This window comes from Canis lupus, chromosome 5 (assembly GCF_048164855.1).
Source record: "Canis lupus baileyi chromosome 5, mCanLup2.hap1, whole genome shotgun sequence".
NCBI lineage: Eukaryota > Metazoa > Chordata > Mammalia > Carnivora > Canidae > Canis > Canis lupus.
Genome location: NC_132842.1, coordinates 37,171,272 through 37,194,882, shown reverse-complemented (window position 1 = coordinate 37,194,882; position 23,611 = coordinate 37,171,272). Strand labels below are relative to the sequence as shown.

The window sequence follows — 23,611 nt, the reverse complement described above, 5'->3', positions numbered from 1 at the left end:
TACTTTTTATTGGTGTTCAATTTGCCAATATATAGAATCCCATCAAGTGCCTCCCCTCAGTGCCCGTCACCCAGTCACCCCTACCCCCCACCCACCTCCCTTTCTACCACCCCTTGTTCGTTTCCTAGAGTTAGGAGTCTCTCATGTTCTATCTCCCTCTCTGATATTTCCCACTCATTTTTTTCTCCTTTCCCCTTTATTTCCTTTCACTATTTTTTATATTCCCCAAATGAATGAGACCATATCATGTTTGTCCTCTGATTGACTTATTTCACTCAGCGTAATACCCATCCAGGTTGAAGCAGATGGTGGGTATTTGTCGTTTCTAATGGCTGAGTAATATTCCATTGTATACATAAACCACATCTTCTTTGTCCATTCATCTTTCGATGGACACCGAGGCTCCTTCCGCAGTTTGGCTATTGTGGACATTGCTGCTATAAACATTGGGGTGCAGGCGTCCCGGCATTTCACTGCATCTGGATCTTTGAGGTAAATCCCCAGCAGTGCAATTGCTGGGTCGTAGGGCAGGTCTATTTTTAACTCTTTGAGAAACCTCCACACAGTTTTCCAGAGTGGTTACACCAGTTCACGCTCCCACCAACAGTGCAAGAGGGTTCCCCTTTCTCCACATCCTCTCCAACATTTGTGGTTTCCTGCCTTGTTAATTTTCCCCATTCTCACTGGTGTGAGGTGGGATCTCATTGTGGTTTTGATTTGTATTTCCCTGATGGCAAGTGATGCAGAGCATTTTCTCATGTGAGTGTTGGCCATGTCTATGTCTTCCTCTGTGAGATTTCTGTTCATGTCTTTTGCCCATTTCATGATTGGATTGTTTCTTTGCTGCGGAGTTTAATAAGTTCTTTATAGATCTTGGAAACTAGCCCTTTATCTGATACGTCATTTGCAAATATCTTCTCCCATTCTGTGGTTGTCTTTTAGTTTTGTTGACTGTATCCTTTGCTGTGCAAAAGCTTCTTATCTTGATGAGGTCCCAATAGTTCATTTTTGCTTTTGTTTCTTTTGCCTTCGTGGATGTATCTTGCAAGAAGTTACTGTGGCCGAGTTCAGAAAGGGTGTTGCCTGTGTTCTCCTCTAGGATTTTGATGGAATCTTGTCTCACATTTAGGTCTTTCATCCATTTTGAGTTTATCTTTGTGTCTGGTGCAAGAGAGTGGTCTAGTTTCATTCTTCTGCATGTGGATGTCCAATTTTCCCAGCACCATTTATTGAAGAGACTGTCTTTTTTCCAGTTAATAGTCTTTCCTCCTTTGTCGAGTATTAGTTGACCATAAAATTGAGGGTCCACTTCTGGATTCTCTATTCTGTTCCACTGATCTATGTGTCTGTTTTTGTGCCAGTGCCACACTGTCTTGATGACCACAGCTTTGTAGTACAACCTGAAATCTGGCGTTGTGATGCCCCCAGCTATGGTTTTCTTTTTTAAAATTCCCCTGGCTATTTGGAGTCTTTTCTGATTCCACACAAATCTTAAAATAATTTGTTCTAACTCTCTGAAGAAAGTCCATGGTATTTTGTTAGGGATTGCATTAAACGTGTAAATTGCCCTGGGTAACATTGACATTTTCACAATATTAATTCTGCCAATCCATGAGCATGGAATATTTTTCCATCTCTTTGTGTCTTCCTCAATTTCTTTCAGAAGTGTTGTATACTTTTTAGGGTATAGATCCTTTACCTCTTTGGTTAGGTTTATTCCTAGGTATCTTATGCTTTTGGGTGCAATTGTGTGAAAGGTCTTAATTCTTCCACAGTGGTTATAGATTTGCCCTTTCTTCCTTTGGTTTAATCAGTTCTTACTTTATATATTTTGAAACTAAATTATTGAATGTATTCAGATTTAGAATTGTCTTCCTTGTGGATTGACCCTTTATCGTTATGAAATATGTGTTCAACAATAATAATGCCACTATATTATTAAAGAAGAAATCTTTATTTGATATTAATATAAGTACAACAGCTTTCTTTTGTTTAGTATCTTTTTCCTTTATTTACCTTTAACATTTGTGTCTTTATTTGAAGTGTGCCCTTTGCAAGCAGCACATACTTAATGTGTATGTTTTTTAAATCCAGTCTGATGATCTTAGTCTTGCATTGCAAAGAATTTGATTCGTTTGAGTTTATATATACCATATTGCTATATGTTTTGTTTGATTTTTTTTTTTTCTAGTTTGTGTCTTTTTCTGTTTATATCTTCTTACAGGTTCGTTTGAAACTTATTTCACGTATACCCTATTCTTAGTTAAACATTCTTTTTACTATCTTTACAGGCACCTTAGAAATGACAAATGCATCCTTGATTTATTACAATCTAATATAAATTATAACTTTTACCATCTTACAAATAATGCTAGAACTTTACAGCATTTTAACTCTACTTACTACATACCTTCTTTTTGAGCATTGATGTCATGTATTTTAATTCTACATGTTTTAGGCTCCACAAACATTTCTACTATTAATTTATAATATCAATATTCACTTAAAAACCCTTTTCTAGTGTTTTTTTGTGCTTATGTGTGTTCCCATATTTCCTTTTGTGATAATTATTCATCTTCTGCCTGAATAATTACTCCCCTTAACATTTATTTTAGTTTAAGTCTACTGGTAATAAACTCTTGTTTTTGTCTGGATATATATTTATTTCACCTATGTTTTTGAAGGATATTATTTGTTTTCCCTTTTTTTGTTAAGATAACTCCACTGTCATTGTTAGTGTTGTTCATTTGAAGGTAATTATGTTCCACTGCCTACTACTTTGAGAATTTTTTTTCCTCTGGTTTTTAGCAGTTTTACTGTGATGATGTGCCATGATGTAGTTCTTGTGTTATTCTTTGGTATTCTCTGAGCTGCTTGAGTCTGTGTATTGAAATCTTTCATCAGTTTTGGAAAAGTCACCACTATTTTTCCTTCAAGTATTCCATCTTTTTCTTTTCTTTTCTTTTTCCTTTCTTTTCTTTTCTTTCTTTTTTGGCACTTTCTTTTACTTTCAGGTTCAGTGCCAGTGAATATCATATTTAGCCCTCCACTTATTATGTTGTATATGCGTGGCATTTATTTATTTTCATTATTTTTAATATTTTTCTCTCTGCATTTATTCACCCTGGAGTTTAGGCTTTCTAGGACTTCGCCTGTGAACCTATTATGTTCACCTTTCCTCAGGATGTAGCCTTTTGGGTTCCTAGCTACTGAGGAGAGAATCTCATATGAGACTCCCCACATTAGGAAGAAACTGAACCTTAATCCCTGTCCACCCTTGCTATACACAACCACCAAAGTGGTATTGGAACAGTGTTACAGTGCTGTGGTTACCTTGGAGCAGTTTGTCACCATCTTAGCACTTCTTCCATGCTTTTAAGGTGTTTTTTTAAACATTGTGTCAGCATTTTTAGATGTTTTTCCATGGGAGTTTTGGCATTGTTAATTGGAAGTTGAAGTTCTCTTTTCATATTTTACATGATAATTGTCACCACATTGAAAAATGAAAATGTTATGTAATGAAACCAGTCTCTTTCCTTGATACCATCTTGATTTTGTGTTATTCTTAGAAAAGTTTTTGTTTATTCAAAACTATATTGCTTTTCTATTTTTAACACTTAGTGTTTAATATGTCTGGAATTTATTTTTGTGAGCACCATAAAGTGAGGATCTAACTATTTTCCTTCAAAATGGAGACCCAGTTGTTCCAGAACAGTTGGTTAGACCAGAAGTCAGCAAACTATGACCAGCCTCTTTTTTTTTTAAAGATTTTATTCATTTATTCATGAGAGTCAGAGAGAGAGAGAGGCAGAGACACAGGCAGAGAGAAGCAGGCTCCATGCAGGAAGCCTGATGCGGGACTCGATCCCGGGACTCCAGGATCACTCCCTGGGCCAAAGGCAGGCGCTAAACCGCTGAGCCACCCAGGGATCCCTGCCCAGCCTGTTTTTGTTTGAACATGGCTATACCATTTGATTACATATTGTCTGTGTCGTCTTTCATATTACACTAGTGGAAATAGACTTATTCAACAGGATACTACTTAAGACTAAACAGCCATTAAAAAAAAAAAAAAAAGAAAAAGAAAAAAGGTTAACTAAACCAAGCACGCAGATAGAAATCCTTCGAGTTAAAAGGGAACCCAGACCAACATCTACTTATCACAAACTATTTCACTTAGAGCAAGTGTATGTGTATTGCCTCTCCTTTGAGACTAACCTCCTCAAGCTTCATTACCATGTTGGTATATTCCTTTCTCCCTTTGCATCAGCAGCCAAAGCCATCTTGTGGCTAAAATGAAGCAGAGAAAAAGAAACACAGGCTGCCTCACTTACTAGTAAACTCTAAAAGGTCTTAGACACAATTACTTTTAAATCATTAAAAAAGCATTTCTATATTGATTACCCTCAGAAAATCAGTCTGGGTGGAGAGTTTTTCTAGTTCAGTGAAATTTATCCTTTTTACAACCAAAACTTGTTTTTAAAAATTAAAACATTAGGAACTCTCAAACAACAAAAAAAAATCCACCTTGAAAGTGTACAGTTCCACAGTTTGAGTATCACACAGTTGTACAGCTACTGTCACTATCTCATTCTGGAACATTCTCATCACAAAAGAAACTCCTGAATCCATCTGCAGTCACTCCCCACCTTCTCTTCCCCCAACTTGGGAGTCATTGATCTGTTTTGTGTCTCTCTGGATTTGCCTGTTCTAGACAGTTTGTATCAGTGTAATCATACATTATATTCCCTTATATGTCTGGTTTTCTCACTAATAATGATGCTTGCAAGGTTGATCCATGTTGTAGCCTTTGTCAGCTTTTCATTCTTGCTTATGGCTGAAAAATATTCCATTGCTTTAGATATACCACATTTTGTTTTTCCATTCATCAGGTGATAGACATTGGGTTGTTTCCACCTTTTGGCTATTACAAATAATGGTGCTGTGAATATTTTCCTTTTTTTTTTTTTTCTTAACTGAACAGTTTGAGATAAAGTACTGACATACCGTGCCTCTCCCACATGTAAGACTATTCTTTTTGCTAACCGTAACCACAGTGCAGTTACCACATTTAGGAAATTTATCATCAATATAATATTATTAGCTGATATACAACCCATATTCACATTTCTTTTTTTTTTTCTTTTTTTTTTTTCATATTCACATTTCACTGATTTGTGATTTTATGTATTGTGTTTTGTTTTGTTTTGAGATGTTATTTATTTACAAGAGCAAGCAAGCGAGCATGAGTGGAAGGGCAGAGGGGCAGAAGGAGATGGAGCAGCAGACTCTCCACAGAGTAGGGAAACCTATATGGGGCTCTCCCAGGACCCTGGGATCATGACCCAAGCTGAAGGCAGACACTTAACCAGCTGAGCCTTGATTTTACATATGTTAATTACTAATTTTTTTATTGAGGTGAAATTTGCATAAGATAACTATTTAAAGTAAACAGTTCAGTGGTGCTCATAAAATGAAGTAGAAAGTTTCCCTTCTGTCATTACATAAAATTGGCATTCATTTTTCTTTCATCGTTTTATAGAATTCTCTAGTGAAACCTTCTGGACCAGGAGATTTCCTTTTCCTTTTTTTTTTTTCTTTTTTTTTTTTTTAATATTTTATTTATTTATTCATGAGAGGCACACACACAGAGAGAGAGAGAGAGGCAGAGAGAGAGACAGGCAGAGAGACAGGCAGAGGGAGAAGCAGGCTCCATGCAGGGAGCCCGACATGGGACTCGATCCTGGGACTCCAGGATCACACCCTGTGCTGAAGGCAGCGCTAAACCACTGAGCCACCTGGACTGCCCTACAGGTGCCCTCTTTACTACCCATCACCTGTTTAGCCCATCTCCCACCCACCTCCCTCCACCCCAGAGTTTGTTCTCTATCATTAAGAGTCTCTAATGTTCTCTCATGGTTTGTTCCCCTCTCACCTTTTTTTTACCCCCTCCCATATGTTCATCTGTTTTGTTTCTTAAATTCCACATACGTGAAATCATGGGGTATTTCTTTCTTTGACTTATTTATTTTACTTAGCGTAATACACCCTAGCTCCATCCATATTGCAAATGGCAAGTTATCATTCTTTTTGATGGCTGAGTAATATTCGAGTGTGTGTGTGTGTGTCTGTGTGTCTCAAATATACACCACATCTACTTTATTTATCAGTCCATGGACATTTGGGCTCTTTCCATAATTTGGCTGTTGGTAATAATACTGCTATAAACATCAGGAGACATGTATCTCTTCAAATCCTTTGGGTAAAAAACTAGTAGTGCAATTGCTGGATCATAGGGTACCTCTATTTTTAATTTTTTTGAGGAACCTCCATACTATTCTCCAGAGTGGCTGTACAGTTTGCATTCCCACTAACTGTAAGAGGGTTCCCCTTTTTTCTACATCCTCACCAACACCTGTTGTTTCTTATGTTGTTAATTTTAGCCATTCTGAGAGGTGTGAAGTGTTATCTCATTGTGGTTTTGATTTGTATTTCCCTGATGATGAGTGATACTGAGCATCTTTTTATGTGCCTGTTAGCCATCAGGATGTTGTCTATGGAAAAGTATCTATTCATGTCTTTAGCCTATTTCTTTACTGGATTATTTGTTTTTTTGGGGTGTTCAGTTTAATTTCTTTATAGACTTTGGATACTAACCCTTTATCAGATATGTTGTTTGCACATATCTTCTCTCCCATTCTGTAGGCTGCCTTTTAGATTTGTTGATTGTTTCCTTATATCCAAAAACTTTATATTTTGATGAGTGCCACTAGTTCATTTTTGTTTTTGTTTCCCTTTCCTCCAACAATGTGTCTGGTAAGAAGTTGATGCAGCCAAAGTCAAAAGGTTGCTGTGTTCTCTACAGTTTTGACGATATCCTTTCTCACATTTAGGTCTTTCATCCATTTTGAATTTATTTTTGTGGATAGTGTAAGAAAGCTGTCCGGATTCATTCTTCTGCATATTGCTGTCCAGTTTTCCCAGCACCATTTGTTGAAGAGACTATCTTTTTTCCATTGGATATTCTCTCCTGCTTTGTCGAAGATGAACTGACCATATAGTTTTGGATCCATTTCTGGGTTTTCTATTCTCTTCCATTGATCTACATGTCTCTTTGTCTCATGTGTCTCTTTTTGTCTCCATGACTGCAGCTTTGCAATATAGCTTGAAATCCAGAATGTGTGATACCTCTAGTTTTCTTTTCCTTTTTCAGGATTGCTTTGGCTATTTGGGATCTTTTGTGATTCCATACAGCTTTTAGAATTATTTGTTCTAGCTTTGTGAAAAGTGCTGGTGGTATTTTGAGGGGGATTGCATTAAATGTGTACATTGCCTTAGGTAATATAGGCGTTTTCACAATGTTTGTTCTTCTAATCTATGATCATGGAATATTTTTCAATTTCTTTGTGTCCTCTTCAGTTTCTTTCACAAGTGTTCTGTGGTTTTTAGAATACAGGTCTTTTATCACTTTGGTTAGGTTTATTGCTAGATATCTGTTTTTGGAGCAGTTGCAAAAGGGATTGATTCCTTGATTTCTTTTTCTGCTACTTTATTATTGGTGTGTGGAAATGCAACAGAGTTCTGCACATTGATTTTATATGCTGTGACTGCTGAATTCTTGAATTCTAGCAACTTTCTGGTGGAGTCTATTTTATTGATTTTTTTATAAAGCACCTTTTTCAGTCATTAGATTTTCTTTCTTGTGTTCATTTTTATTGATATGTGCTCTTAAATTCTTTATTTCCTTCCATTTGCTCTGGGTTTGTTTTGGTTTTTTTTTTTCTAATTCTTTGAGGTAGAAAATTGGACTACTGACTTGAGTTTTCTTCTTTTCTAATGTAAACTTGGTGTGTCATTTTCACTGTCAGCATTGCTATAGCTGCATCCCATATGTTTCAATGTATTGTACTTTCATTTTCATTCAGTTCTGTGTATCTTAAAATTTTCTCTTGAGACTTTCTATCCGACTCACAAATTACTTAGAAGTGGTTCTTTAGTTTCCAAGTGTTTGGATATTTTCCTGTTATCTTTTGGTTATTGATTTGTAGTTTGATTCCATTATGGTTAGAGAACATACTCTGATTTCAATTCATTAAATCTATTGCAGTTTATTTTATGACCCAAGATACCATCTTTCTTGGTAAATGTCCAATGGACGCTTGAAAAAAATTTTTTTCTGCTCTTGATGGGTGAAATGTTTCATATACCTCAGTTAAACCTGTTGATGGAGTGTCACAGTCATTTGTTCTGTATCCTTGCTGATTTTCTGCCTACTAGTTCTACCCCTTACTGAGAGTAGAGAGGGTATTGATTTCTTGGAGTATTGTTGTGGTTTGCTATGTCAGTTTCTCATTTCACCTGTATCCATTTTTGTTTCTTATATTGAGGGGGGCCCTATTGTTTGGTGCATACACATTTAGAATTGTTATGTCTTCCTAGTGGATTGATCCTTTAATCATTATGTAATGTTCCTCTTTGTTTTTTTTTTTCCTTTCTCTTTGTATCTAGTTATTTTATTTGCCCTAACTTCTACTTACCTGTAATTTATAGATGATGTTTTGTTTTTAATGTTTGCATGGTGTATCTTTTTTCAGCCTCTTAATTTCAACCTACTTCTATCTTTGTATTTGAAGTAAATTTATAGACAGCATATTGTTGGGTCTTTTATTAATCTACTTGTCCATTGTTTTATGTCCATCTGAGCCTGTCAGTATCACTGTCATCAAGGAATGCCAGGAGGTACTCATTTGTTCCCCCACTACCTGTAGCACAGGAAAATATGCAGGGAGACCCCACACATAGTTTCCTGACCAGACCCAGTGCTGTAGCTGAATGAACCCTTGTGGTTCTTAATGACCATAAGATGCACTTCAGCAATGGTTATCAGGGAACTTTGAAAAAATATTTATTGCTACAGGTCCTGGAGGATGCAGAACACACTTGGACTGTACAATGAAGTATCTGGTAGAGAGACAGTGAGAGAGAGACAGAGACCGAGAAAGGTAGCCCCCAGAGTTCTGCATATATTGGGGTCAAGGGTAGGGTACCAAGGGTTTTGCTGGTTTACTCTGTTGGTAAATTTAAAACATAAAAGCAAGAATTAAATTGCAGGAAGGAAAAAGTGGGGTCATTCAAACAATTATTTAGGTTACCTGGAGCTTTCTAAAAGGGAGACTTCATGGGTAGGTGGCCTGGCTCTCAAACTAGTTGTAGAGATGGCAATATGGAAATAGATGTCCTTGAAGTGGATGCCTCAGCAAGCAAAAAGTTAAAGCTAATTGTCAGGCACCTAACCTACAGCCAATCTCTGTTGTTGTATTTATATCATTTGTATTAAAGGTGATGATGGGCAGCCTGTGTGGCTCGTGTGGTTTAGCACCACCTTCAGCCCAGGGCCTGATCCTGGAGACCCGGGATCAAGTCCCACGTCAGGCTCCCTGCATGGAGCCTGCTTCTCCCTCTGCCTGTGTCTCTGCACCCCCCCTTTCTGTCTCTCTGTCTCTCATGAATAAATAAAATCTTTTTTTTTTTTTTTTTTTAATTAAAAAAGGTAACTACTGAATGTTAGGGCTTAAGTCTGCCATTGTGTTTTCAGTTTGCTTCCTCTATTTCTTTTTTCTTAATTTCCTATGGTTTCTTTGAATATTTTTAAAGATTCCATTTTGATTAACGTATAATACCTGATTGTATCACTTTGTATGGTTTGCTTGGGTTTTGCTCTAGGTATAATATTATGCATACATAATTTATCCTGGTGTGATGATACTGATATTTTTACCAGTTCAAGTGAAGCATAGAAACTTTATTTTCATTTAGGTCCCTTTACTCTCCCCACTTTTTAAAACAGTTGTATTTCTTCTACATAAGGTTAGTTCATTTTGGTAGAGCTGATAAGGCTGTATTGTGGTGTCTGTCTTGACTGGAGAGGAGTTCCCAAAACTGGGGCAATGATTGATTGGGTTGAGGCTGGTGGCACAGGCAGTGAAGGAATTCACTGGAGGCAGAAGAGAGGTGAGAGAAGTTTATTGAATGTACTGCTAGGGAGCAACAGGATAACAGAGGAGAGGCTATCTGCCATGAGGTAGTGGGTGCAGGCTGTTTTTCAAGAGGGAAGGTGAGGAAATATGGCCGACATAGGGAATTCTCACTTTTTTGGTAGCTGTGTCTGGTTGTGGATAGCCCATGGGTTAGTGGATATTTTAAGGTGGGTCACCTGATGGGCCTGTCTGTATTCAGTCAGGGCGTCGCTGTGGGCTCTTTCTGCCTTCCATCGTTCCAGCCTGTGGTCTAAAAGCAGCCTCTCTACAGATGATTGTCTTTTCTCTGTAGCCCTCCTGAGTTACAGGTTCTTGTAGTTCTTCATTAGTCTAGTGGTTGTTGTGAATTACTGCATGGAATTACATCTTCCACAAAGGGACCTTTTCATCCCTTTCTTTCTTGTATATGTACCTTATATTTATTTTTATCTTATTGCCAAGCACGAAAGCTGAGTCTGTTTTTTAATCATCAGTAATGATTATGTATCTTTCTATTTTGCCAGTATAAAATGAGTGCTTTACTTTTCTTCTTCCCTTTTTCTTTTCTTTTTTCTTTTTCTTTTTTAAGATTTTATTTATTTATTCATGAGAGACAGAGAGAGAGAGGCAGAGACACACAGGCAGAGGGAGAAACAGGCTCCATGCAGGAAGCCCGACCCGGGACTCAATCCCGGATCTCCAGGATCAGGCCCGGGGCTGAAGGTGGTGCTAAACCACTGAGCCATCCGGGCTGCCCTCTTCTTCCCTTTTTCTAAGTTTTTGTGATACAGTCTGGATGTTTTAACTCTCCATTTTAATCTGACCACCCATAATTTCCATTTTGTTATATGATCCGATCCGTCTTTAATACCTCTCTGACTTTTCCTCACCTCCCCCTCACTCCCTGCAGCCATAATGATCCTTTTGCTTTTCTTTGAGCTCACCAGGCATGCTCCTTTCTTGGGCCTTTGTATTCTTTGTGCCCTCTGCCCGAAATGAAATGAGTCCTCTTCTCCCTAAAGATACTCCCTTGGCTTGTGCTGTCTCTTCCTAAAAGGCCGTTTTTGTTTTTGTTTTTTTTCTAAAAGATCTTTTTTCAGAAGTCATATTCTAAGACTTTCCCTCATCCCTCTAAAGTATAATCCATCCCCTATTAAAGCCCCATTTCTTCTCTACTTGATTTTTTCACAGAACTATGACTAGCTAATACAGTAATTTAAGTATTAACTGATTGTCTCTTTCTCTTGATTAGAATATGAGTTCCATGAAGACAGGAATCTATATCTGTTTTGTTCACAGTTATTTTTTAAAAAAATATTTTATTTATTTGCTTAAGAGAGAGAGCACAAGTGAGGGGAGGAGCAGAGATGGAGGGAGAGGAACAAGCAGACTCTGCCTTGAGCTTGGATCCCAAACCCCCACCCCAGGATCCTGTGATTGACCTGAGCCAAAACCAAGAGTCAGACACTCAACTGACCAAGCCACCCAGGCACTCCTCTGCTTTGTTCACAGTGCCCAGAATAACCAGGCACATACACATAGATTCTCGATAATAGGTGCTCAGTGTTTAGATAAGTACCTAATCTTCATGTATTTAAAATTTTCCTTCTTTAGATTGGGACTGTCAGGCCAAAGGATGAGTGTTTTTAGTAGTTCTTGATACTTTTTGCCATGTAAATTTTTTGTTTGCTTTATTTCTTATTTGTACCAGGTAATACTTTTTGTATGATTTAAAATTCAAACAGTGTGAAGTTTGTGTTGAAAAGTATTCCTTCCGCTTCCATATTTAAGCACCTCATTCCTCCTCTCCTTAGAAGCAACTAGCTTTGTCCATTTTTGGACACTCCTTGGGGAGATATACCAATTGAGCCTCCTAAAAAGAGTTGATATCAGGTTATATTATAGGACAGAATATTGTACAATTCTGTCTGTCCAGAACATTCCTATTTCCCTTTCTATCTACCTCCCAATCCCCTTCAATAGCCAGTGTCAACCATTTTTTAGAGAATGTTCCTGTCATGCTAGTTGCTAAGAGAGTGAGATAATAAAATATTACTCTGTCTATGCTCTTGAAGTTCAAAATCTAGGTAGGATGGTAAAGTATACACACTTAAAAAGTAACAGAGGGTTGGGCCTCCTGGCTTGCTCAGTCAGTGGAGTGTGCAACTCTTGATCTCAGGGTTGTGAGTTCAAGCCCCATGTTGCATGTAGAGGTTCTTAAAAATAAAATCTTTTTTTTTTTTTTTTTTAAGTAATAAGGGCACCTGAGTGACTCCATTGTTTTTGTTTTTGACTCAGTTTGTTAGGCATCTGACTCTTGGTTTCTGCTCAGGTCATGATCTCATAGGTCATGAGATTGAGTCCCACATCAGGCTCAGGGGAGTCTGTCAAGCAGATTTCCCTCTGCCCCTTACCCCACTTGCACGCACACAGGGCACACTCTCTTGCTCTCTAAAATAAACCTTTAAAACAAAGAAAAATTTCATAGAGAACTCCTGTTCATGATGGAGCTTGAAAGATAAATAGAATTTTTAATAGACACAAGAGGATAACATGGTGGAAGTCTCTAGTAACAGTTTGGCAAACTACATCCCTCAGGCTATTTCACTTGTATATTGTCTTTGCTCTCATGCTGTAGTGACAGAGTTGAGCAGTTGAAACAGATCATACGGTCTGCAAAACCTAAAATATTTACTGTCTGGTCCCTCAGAAGGCTCTGTGAGCAAATAATAGGTTGTAGGTGGGAAAATGTTATTGATAACAGGTAAAGAAAGGAGAATAAGATGTTGACTATAGTTGGGGGGGTATCAGTAATAGAAGAGTGGAGGGCTAAAGCAAAGGAATACAATTAGGGAAACCATTGTTAAGAGGAAGTGAGGAGTCATTCCAGGCTAGTACAGTAGTTCAGTAAGGCTCAAATGTGGCTTGTCCATAATCATGCTTTTCTTTCTTTTTTTTTTTTTTAATCATGCTTTTCTAATCTTTTCTTTACTAGCCAAGAAGGATCAGGAAGGTGGAGAAGAAAAAAAATCTGTGCAAAAGAAAAAAGTAAAAGAGTTAAAGGTGTTGGATTCAAAGACGGCCCAGAATCTCTGTGAGTGACTCTGTGATTCCTAACTATTTGAAATGTTGAAGGGGTTCTTCTAAAAGCTTAATTTTGGTAGATCCAGGGTCCCTTGATTTGTTGAGTTCCTGATGTATGCCAGGCAATGTATAGGGAATTTCCAGTATCTTGTTTAATTCCTCAGTAGCACTGCAAGATTATTCCTTACCTTAAAACTAGATACAGCATTTAAGACTTTTAGGAATTTTAGGTAAGGAAAGACAGGTTTGGGATTTGAACCTCGGATTTTTTTTTTTAATTTCAAAGCCCTTACTGTTTCCATTGCATCCACAGAATATTGTAGCCACTGTGCATTTCTTTCTTTCTAACTTTCTTTTAAGTACTTCCTTCAAATACAGGCACTAGTTTGCCTTCACTTAAATCTAAAACAACTTTGTGGTTTAGAATAAATAATGTAAATCCTGTACTTCTCAAACTAGGATCAGACTCTCTTCTGCAAAATTGGTATAGGTAGTACTTACTTGATCAGGATGAATGTTGATTTTGTTTGTTTGTCTGTTGATCTCCTTTATATTGAGTAATAGAGATTTAAATATTTGCTCAACAAATATTTGAGGTTCTGCCATATTGCAGTCTCTGTTAGGCACGTATGAGACAGGTTTTCCAGAGATGAGAGGGTATATATTCCATAAAAACCCATTCACAATCTTGAAATGTGGCGGTTGTACCCATTTTTCAAAATGAGATTTAAGTTTAGATTTTGTGACTTGGCCAAGGTATACATACCCATAAGTAAAATCAGGGATAGAATGATAACAGTAAGCCTTTACATTATTCTTTGTTCTATAGTCCTAGATCATTGGCAACAAATACTACTAAATATTGTCTGTGGGTAAGTCCTTTTATGGAGACCAAAGTAATGTGAGATAGTTCTCAACATTATCTCTGGGAATAGAAAACATGAGTAACTCCTATTTTAGAAAATGATACAAGACTGGGTAGTACATAGTTCTTTCCAGCTGGGTGATAACAACATAGAAAACACAACTCACAAAGAGAATTGAGATTTGTTTAGAGAGGAGGGATGGCCTAGGAGATGTGATTTAGTGATTCAGAAATTATTATTAAGTGCCTCTTATGTGCTAGGGACACTAAGCTGAATAAGTCATAGTCCCTGTTTTCAGGAAGCATGCATCTCATGGAGACAGAAAAGTAAATAACATAACCACGCAGACTAAGTGCTGTGATGGAGGTGTGCTAGGGTGCCGATGAAAGCACCAAGAAAGGGGCATCTGAATTGAATAGGGGGAATATTGGAGGGAGAATGGCATTCCAAAAGAGGTACTGCTTAAACTGAGTTGAAAGGACGATGAGTCATGAGTGAAGTGAAGGGTGAGGGCTGTTTTCATGCAGAGGGGTCAGCATGTATGAAGGCATAGATGCACGAAGTGACACTGTGCTGATGGAAAACTGCAAGTTGTTGAGTACAGCTGAATAAAGGATGTATGTATGTGGGGGAGTGGTGACAAAAGCAGCTTTCAAGAAACCCATAGAAGCTAAATTATAGAGAATTCTGACAGGCTTAGGTTAAGAAGTATCTGTTATCCTGAAAGCTTTGGAATTTATTAAAAGGATTTTAATCTCAAAAATGAGTAATACGCCCTGTGTAACTTAGGGGAAGGCTACTTGAGCAGTGACTTTGAGGTTGGATTGCTAGGGTCCAGGAAGACTCCAGGCAGATAGATGAGTTATGTTCTTGCTTTAAACTAGGTGAGAGGTAATGAGGGCCTGAAACTAAAATGGTGAGAATGACTAGGAATGCAGAAGATACTAAGGAGATAGAAATGGAACTTAATGACTGGCTGAGGGGTGAGGGAGATGTTTTCCTTGGTTTACATCACTCTGTAGAGAGTGGTACCATTTATTAAAACAGGAAAATCCAGCCAGGAGCAAAATGCCTTTTGGGACAAGAATGGTGAGTACTAGACATGAATGAGAGGCAGCAGGGTGGTGGGTAGGAATGATTACTTATAGGATAGAATTTAAGGTACCTATGGGACTCTTCCAGAAGGATGAGTGTATTAGGCATTTGGGTGTAGGAATCAGGAGGAAGGTTTGGCTAGAGGTGGGAATTGAGGAGGTAGCATAGGAGTCATAGCTGAAGCCATGAGTTTGCTTTGAAGGCCACTAATATTTAAGGGGCAATAGAAGGAGGGCGGGCGGGTAGAGAACTCAAAGACTGGAAAAGAGCAACAAGAAGAATGGTATGGCATAGTCCTAAGAAGTGGGGGGTAGTCGGTAGTGTCAAACAAAGACGAAAGTGGTAAAATCAGGACAGGACAGGAATCCCTTGGATCTGATGTGAAGAAAGTGAGTAGCCTTAGCAAGAAAAATTTCAGTATAGCATGACTAAGAACAGAGGCTCTGGAATCCTTTAGTATTTAAATCCTGTTTCCAGCCCTTACTGGCAGTGTGCCCTTGGATTTGAGTAGCTTAACTTTAAGTATTAGTTTCCTTTTCTGTCAAATGGGGCAAATAATACAGACATACAGGATATTATGAACAGGGTTAAATGAGATCACGTATGTAGATTATGTTTAAGGTACCGTGTGTGACATTTAATAAATAATTTTGGTCTTTTCATTAACTCTGGGGACAAGAAAATAGATGAGAGCTGTGGATGTGAAGAGAATAGACTTTGTATTTTTATTTTTTATTTATTTATTTTTTAAAGATTTTATTTATTTATTCATGAGAGACAGAGAGAGAAAGGCAGAGACACAGGCAGAGGGAGAAGCAGGCTCCATGCAGGGATCCTCACGTGGGACTCGATCCCGGGTCTCCAGGATCAGGCCCTGAGCTGAAGGTGGTGCTAAACTGCTGAGCTACCCGGGCTACCCAGACTTTTGTATTTTTAGAACGTTGTAGAGTGGTGGAAAGAAGTTGGTAATTAGAGAGGATTATCAGGTCAGGGTCTTTGGTTTTTTGTTTTTAAGATAGTAGAAACTTGATTATGTGTATATGCTGAAGGCCCTGGTCCTCAGGGCCACCTGTTCTATTGAAATAGAAGAAAAAGATGAGTACATGGGTATAGTTGCTGATAAGCTTACATAAATGTTGGCACAAGTTTTCTTCTGGATAATCCCAAATAGTCCTTACCCAAGCCTTTTCTGGCTTGGCTCTGGCTGAGAGCCCCCAGTGCATAAAAGAATGCTTAGGAAGTAATTTGACCAGTGGCTTCAAGTTTGTTTTTTTCTTCAGTGAAGAGGAACAAGATTTTTTTTTTTTTAATCGGAAGTGGTGGGACATGAGGATACTTTGGAGGAGCTTCCAGGAGGGCCTAGCACAGAACAGGGATGCACAGAAGGACTGCTAGGCAGCACTGAGCCCTCCACTATCATTGGTGCCACTCCACATTGATGAACCGTGATCTACAGAGTCTTTGCCAGCAGGGTTCATCAACTCAGGTGCAAGGAGAGAGGTGACATGGCTGGACTGACCAGGAACTGGAAGGAGAAGGAAACAAGAATGGGAATAGTAGTAATAGAAATGTCAGTAATGGCTGAGATGGGACGAAGCTGTAGACTGTAGGCTCTGGGTGAATAGAGAAAGCAAAGTAGAACTTTGGAGAAAATGGAACGATTGGCGCTCACACCAGAGAAAGCGAGTGCTGCTTTGGTGAGGTTGAGGGGCCGTTGGTAGAGGCTAGTGAGTGAGAGAGCTGGGAAACAGAAAGTGTTTGTTGGGGAACGAGAGATGGCAATTTAAGAACCAGAGCATTTGAAGGCAGTGGCAGCTTTGAGGATAGAGTCATGGGAGTGGGGAACTGAAAATAGAGTGGGATGAATATCTTGGATATGTCTAGATAGAGAAGATCAAAATCTTCCTGTGTAAGCGAAGGCCAGGAGCCACAGTGTTTGTAGAATGTGGTGCTTGGAGCAGTGTAGCTGGCGTGTGGGGTTTCATAAGAGAGGAAACTGGAGGGTGGGGATCTGAGACACCGGACTCCAGAACTTGGATTTTAACTACACAGGCAGTGGGGAGCTGGTGGAGGTTTCTAGAGTGACTTGAAATGAATACTCTTAGGCATATAGTCCAGCAGAGGTTTGTAGAATAGGCTGGAAGGGAGAGGAGAAAGAGAAGAATATGGCTTTGTGTCTCATTTTCCGGCAGCCATCTTTCTGGGTTCCTTTCGCATGGCCTATCAAGAGATTAAGAATGTCATCCTGGAGGTGAACGAGAGTGTTCTCACTGAGTCTATGATCCAGGTAAGGAGCAAGATTGTTCTGCAGGAGCTGGCTCTTGATGTCACAATACACAAGCCTCATCTGTTTAGAGGGTGAGGTCCTCTAGGACTGTAGCTTTACAGAATGCTGGCTTTGGGTAAGCGTCCATCTCTCCAGTGGTTGGGTTATTTCTGGTATTATTTTTCAAAAGTCCTGCCATCTTACTAGCTGCCTCTCAGCCAACCCCCCAGCCCCTACCCCATTTCCTTCTTTGTGGTCTTTGGGCAGAGTGGGAGACTGACAAGAGGCTCAAGCTGTCACATGACACAAAGGCATATGACACAGTCCCTTCTCTCTTTCAGAACCTCATTAAGCAAATGCCAGAGCCAGAGCAGTTAAAAATGCTTTCCGAACTGAAAGATGAATATGATGACCTAGCTGAGTCAGAGCAGTTTGGTGTGGTGGTGAGTAAGGCCTGTGGCAATAAGCTCTTCTCTGACTCTGTCGCCCGCTCCTTCTCCTGGAGCAGCCAGGGCACTTGTTCCTCCCCTCCTGTCTGTTTTGAACTTGTCTCTCTCTGCGCAGTACTCTGAACTCCCAGCCTCCCATACGAGACTCAAGCCTGTATGTTTCTCTTGATCTGCCCTCTCCCTGCTGGCTATCCTGGAACTGTTTGTCTTCCCCACCAGATGGGCACTGTGCCCCGCCTGCAGCCTCGCCTCAATGCCATCCTCTTCAAGCTACAGTTTAGTGAGCAAGTGGAGAATATTAAGCCAGAGATTGTTTCTGTGACTGCCGCATGTGAGGAATTACGTAAGAGTGAGAGCTTCTCTAGCCTTCTGGAGATCACCTTGCTCGTGGGAAACTATATGAATGCTGGCTCCAGAAATGCTGGTGCTTTTGGCTTCAACATCAGCTTCCTCTGTAAGGTGAGCCAGGTGGTTAGAGCAGAACAACAGAAGGGAAGGCAGCTGGCCTCTATGAGTACAGTGTGGCAAACTGCTATGGGCCTCAGGTCTTGGGCATGTCCAGACTAACAAGTTACTCCTCTTCTCCCCTCCACCCCGCCCCAGCTTCGAGACACCAAGTCCACAGATCAGAAGATGACATTGTTGCACTTCTTAGCTGAGTTGTGTGAGAATGACTATCCTGATGTCCTGAAGTTTCCAGATGAGCTTGCCCATGTGGAGAAAGCCAGCCGAGGTGGGGCAGGTTGGGGCGAAACTAGAAGGCTGTTCCAGGCCCCCAAAATCTCTGCATTAGGATGGAAATAAGACACAGTCTAGATCTTAGATAATTTTCAGTTCTGCCTATTTTAGGTGGGAATGGGAGAGGTGTAGGCCTGATGTCAAAGCCACAGAGGAGAGGATTATCAGGCAGAAGGGAGGTCTTCATGTATAGAACTGGAAAACACTTTTCCCTTCTGAGGGAAACACCAAACACTAAAAAAGAACTGTAAGAAAGGTAGGTGTTTTTAGTCTAGATCAGCAGTTCTTTTTATTCAGAAAGCATGGAATTTAAAAAAAAAAAAAAAAAAAGCATGGACTAGATTAACAAAAATCAGGCCTTACCATCCTGATCGAGGCACACAAAAAACAGCATTTAGTAGAAACGGGAACAGATTTCTGCCCTTCTGTATTTCTCTGTATAGCTCCTTCCTCCCAAACTCTGCTCTCTAAAGGAGACCAAGATCACAGGTTCTTATTAAATTAAATGAAGCCTCTCTTCTTGTGGAGGCTGTAGGTTTCAGTCATCAAGTAATTTATGTATGATTTAACTGGAAAGATAAAAACTGCAATGTGTGAAACATCTAAAGGAGAGAACGCCAGAGCTAAAGTCATGAGGTACAGCTCTGTGTGTACTGACGCTGTGCCTGGAAGAGCAGATGCTGATCGTCTTGGAACTGGAAATAAACTCTTGCTTTCTGTTTTTGTGTTTCCTTTAGTCTCTGCTGAAAACTTGCAAAAGAACCTAGATCAGATGAAGAAACAAATTTCTGATGTGGAACGTGATGTTCAGAATTTCCCAGCTGCCACAGATGAGAGAGACAAGTTTGTTGAAAAAATGACTATATCCTTTCTTACAAGGAGGGAATTGCATCCTAGGCAGGGAAAGAAAGCTTCCTAGGGGGAGGACAGCAGGATAGTTCTGGTGATAGACAGTTTTTTTCCTTCTTTAAAAATATATTAAAAAAAAAAAAAAAACCTCTTTTCATTAAATATATAGTTCTTGAAAGCATTCTCACTGTTGTGGTCAGGACGTCATGCAGCTAGACTCAAATTCCTTGCTGATCCCTGACTCTCTGTCCCATCTCCACCACACACACACACACACACACACACACACATTCTCTTCTCTTTCCCCTTTCAAAGGTAACCTCTGTGGCTGGGCTCCTGATTCTCAACTCATGAGTTTATTTTAAACAAAAACTGTGTTGGATTGCTTATTGCACATACTGTTTCTTAGCCCTGGCTCCACAGCAGGGTATGCAAAACCTCCTCTTCTGTAGGTGGACCATGGTTTATGGTTGACCATTCCCCTGTTTAGGGTATTTAGATTGCCTCTCGCTTTTGCTCTTACAAACACTGCTGTACTGCATATCTTCGGGTGTGGCAGTGTGCATCTCTGAGGGTTCCTCGGGGCTAGAGAAGTGGGTCTGCTTTCCAGCCCTGGGCCTTGACTTCCTGGCCGCACAGCTTTGTGAAGGACGCGCAGGAGCAGTATAACAAGCTGCGGATGATGCACTGCAACATGGAGACCCTCTATAAGGAGCTGGGAGAGTACTTCCTCTTTGACCCCAAGAAGGTGACTGTGGAAGAATTCTTCATGGATCTACACAACTTTAAGAATATGTTTATGGTGAGCCAGGGACTCCTGCCGATGGAATCTTTTGTGGACATTTCTCACTTTTCACGTTGGTTGGGTTCACAGGGTGGGTATTGGGTGCATGTATGTATAAGTGTATACACGCCCACGTGTTTTGTTGTGTTTCCCTCCACAGCAAGCAGTGAAGGAAAACCAGAAGCGGCGGGAGACAGAGGAAAAGATGCGGCGAGCGAAACTAGCCAAGGAGAAGGCAGAGAAGGAGCGGCTCGAGAAGCAACAGAAGAGAGAGCAACTCATAGACATGAATGCAGGTGAGAAGCAGACAAGGGCTAGGGCTTCTCTGCCTAGAATCTCGAGTCCAAAGACAACAGCTCATACCTGAGCTCAACTTCTGGCAAAAGATTGTGGGCAACCTTTTACCTCCAAGAGCCTGATGCTGCGCTTTGGCCTCACTCGGCTCCCCTGGATGCACATTCCAGTGCTCCGTGGTTGGCCCTTCTCCCTCTGCCAGCTCCTGTGTTATGTCTCATCTCCCCCAGTGGTTTTAGTATTACAGTAACATGTACTCTTCTGCCTGGCAAATATTCTTACAGCCTGTTTTTGTACCCTCTACTAAACCTTTCATTTTTTTCCCCCAAAATGTTTTCCTGGCCTTGCTCCTTTTACTGGTAGCTTGCCCTCTCTTTCTGCTTCTTTTCAGTAAGTACTGTGTGCTCGATATCTCAGCACAGTTGTACATGCTGTGTACACACAATTGCGTGTACCTATCAGATTATAAAGGGATTGAACTTCCGGAGAAGGGGGCATGGGAGCTGGCCACTCTCTTCTTTCTTCAGCAGAATGTTTCACTACCAGAAGCATGTCTTTGTTGAAACATATGGGCTCAATTACTGGCCTTCTGTTTCCTGTCTCTGCTGCCTTCCTGCTGCTGATGCCCTGCACCCCCTCTGTCTGTTCCTTCTGTGGGGAGCAGAAATATAGCATACATGGTACATGGCACTGAGCTGATGCCACCCTTCTTGAACCCGAGGGACTAAGAGCCATCTAAGTAAATGGGTTCTTAAGGCTGCCAAGTCTGGCGAGAATCAAAGTGCTTTGCTGAGCACAAGAGGCCAGAGCTGTTCTAGCACCTCTTGCTCACAAGGATTTTCCTTTGGCAGCTCCTATTGTAGTAAGGTCAGCGACCCTGAAGGGGCTGAACAGCCTACATTTTTTCTTTATGTCACACTTTTCTGGGAAGCAGTCCCACAGTTGTTTAGTTCTATAGAAGCCACACATTTTGTTCTATGAATACTGTTCACATCAGGTATCCTTTACCTTCCCCCATTCTCTCTTGCTGGCCGGGGTTTGTCCCCAGGTACTGTTTGGGATGCATCAGGGAAAGGTGGAGTCCAGCTGACATGCAGGATGATGGCTGCACCCAGTCATCTGGTAGTACAACGAGACCTGACCCTGGCCCTGGTCCCCAAGGCAAGCAAATGAGGTCGGAATGTAGGTCAGCTGTACTAGTGATGTTCAGCCAGCAGGTGGCGCTGGGAGCAGTGAGCCCAACCCTGTAGCAAGCAGCCTGCAGGCTCCTTGGGATTTCAGTTTCAGATTTCAACACCCTGAGCTGTTGCCATGGAAACAGAGCCAGGCTGGAAGGAGGACTCTACGTTAACTCTTTATATTCCAGCCAAGATGCTTCTTGTACAGGCTGAGCTAGCTTCTGGAAGATGCAGCCACAAGGGGCAGTACTTAAGTAAAATTCAGTCTTGATGGGGGTGGGTCTCTTCTTTATCCTCAGCCCTGCTCTGAAACTGGAACCATGCTCTCCCTGACATGTTTATAGGAACTGGAGTGAAAGCAAGTAATATAGTAGCATATTAATTTCATAATCCCTGTCTGTGCTTAAACTGGAATTCGAATTGGGCAGTTGTACAATTTTCGGTGCTAGTCCCAGTTGGGATGGGAAGGAGGGTGCTGCAAGGAATTGGGATATTTCAGTGAAACTTTACTTTATCTGTTTGAAAGTCGTTGAAAGAAAAACATTGGCTATGAGGCTTGAGGTTGAACCTTCGGTCTGCTCTGAGCCCTCAGCCACCATGGGTGAGGGCAAAGCCAGGCAACAGTCATACACTTGGTATGGGGCTCAACGCTATATGCTGCTCAAGCTGAAGAGCTTACATCTCCATCTTTGTGACAGAGGGCGATGAGACCGGTGTGATGGACAGTCTTCTGGAAGCTCTACAGACAGGTGCAGCATTCCGCCGGAAAAGAGGACCCCGTCAGGGTAAGTAAGCAGATGGAGCCCAGCCTGAGTGTGGAAGGGGTGAGGTCTTGCTGCTCCTGGTCCTGCTTATTTTGGGCCGAAGAACAGGTAAAGATGCCCAGAGGGTTTAGGAACTTCCTCACAGTAGTCCCTGCATCAAGAGTGGGTTGTCCAGTCCTCTTCCTCCTATGTTAGAAAGCACTGACTTGGAGAACTAGGTTTTCAGGTACTGATAGCAGACCTATGACATCTGATAATTACTGCATTTCTCCCCATTCTTGAAGAAGAATCGTGGAACAAGTGAACCGTGGTGCAGGGCCCAGAGATTGGGGTGGGTGTTTGCATGTATGAACATAAACTGAGCTAAATACAAAAGCGTACATTGGATGGAAGAAATAAGACGTCAGGAGCCCTTACCCTCAACTTCACAAGCAGAAAAGATCCAGAGAGGAGGTTAGGCATCATTATCCTCAGATGTAATAACATAGAGTAGCAATTCAATGGAAGAACTGTCTCTTTCCAAGAATTACTTTTTCCTTGGGTGCAGGTAGCCTGCACTACCTTTGTCTTCCCCATCTATTCCCCCACAACCTCCTCTCCCAACCCTCAGAAGATTTCAATGGATTAATTTGAGCCAGAGCCTCTAAGAATAATTATGGGGATAGGAGGACAAATGATCCAGACATTAGTGTGGGGAAGAATCAGTGGACAAGTTTCCTTGGAAGGAAGGAAGCACACAGTGGCCAAGAGACTAGTCAAGGAGAAGGTACTGTAGCCAACACTGTCCCTCAGGTGGGGTGGACCTGCACCATTGTGGCTGGTGAAGGCCCTTTTGTACTAGGAGTGATGGCTTCTTTCCTGGGTTGAAGGGTGGAAATAATAGAAAAGGTGGTCATGAAAGGTTTCTACTTTCAGGAGAGTGCAAGCTGTGTTCCCTGTTCCCTGGCTGGGCTATTCTGTAGGTCTGTTTGTTAAGAGCTTTAAGATTACTGGAAGGAGGAGTTGGGTAGCTTGCTTTGACCAGGGCTGAGCTGTTAACACAGAAGTATCTATAGGGCTTACAGTTACTGTCATTGCCTAGACAGGGGTCCTCAGGATCAAGGGTGGAAAGCATGCTCACCCACATCAGTTTAGTGTCCCAAAGGTTATGGTCTATTTCTGCCTATACTCTCAATTCCCAGAGGAAAATTGCCATATGCCTCCAGGAAATTCTGTATGCCTCCAGAAC

At 40.8% G+C, this 23,611-nt stretch overlaps 1 protein-coding gene across 1 annotated transcript in view; it reads left to right on the top strand.

Moving 5' to 3' along the window:
• The window catches only part of DIAPH1 (diaphanous related formin 1), a 97,619-nt gene that overhangs the window by 66,869 nt on the left and 7,139 nt on the right, over positions 1-23,611 (top strand). The window contains exons 18-26 of the mRNA XM_072826252.1: positions 13,012-13,110; positions 17,254-17,348; positions 17,669-17,770; positions 17,996-18,235; positions 18,380-18,509; positions 19,252-19,376; positions 20,001-20,165; positions 20,308-20,443; positions 22,318-22,404. Of these exons, the coding sequence (XP_072682353.1) occupies positions 13,012-13,110; positions 17,254-17,348; positions 17,669-17,770; positions 17,996-18,235; positions 18,380-18,509; positions 19,252-19,376; positions 20,001-20,165; positions 20,308-20,443; positions 22,318-22,404 (1,179 nt within the window). The remainder of the gene's footprint in view (positions 1-13,011; positions 13,111-17,253; positions 17,349-17,668; positions 17,771-17,995; positions 18,236-18,379; positions 18,510-19,251; positions 19,377-20,000; positions 20,166-20,307; positions 20,444-22,317; positions 22,405-23,611) is intronic.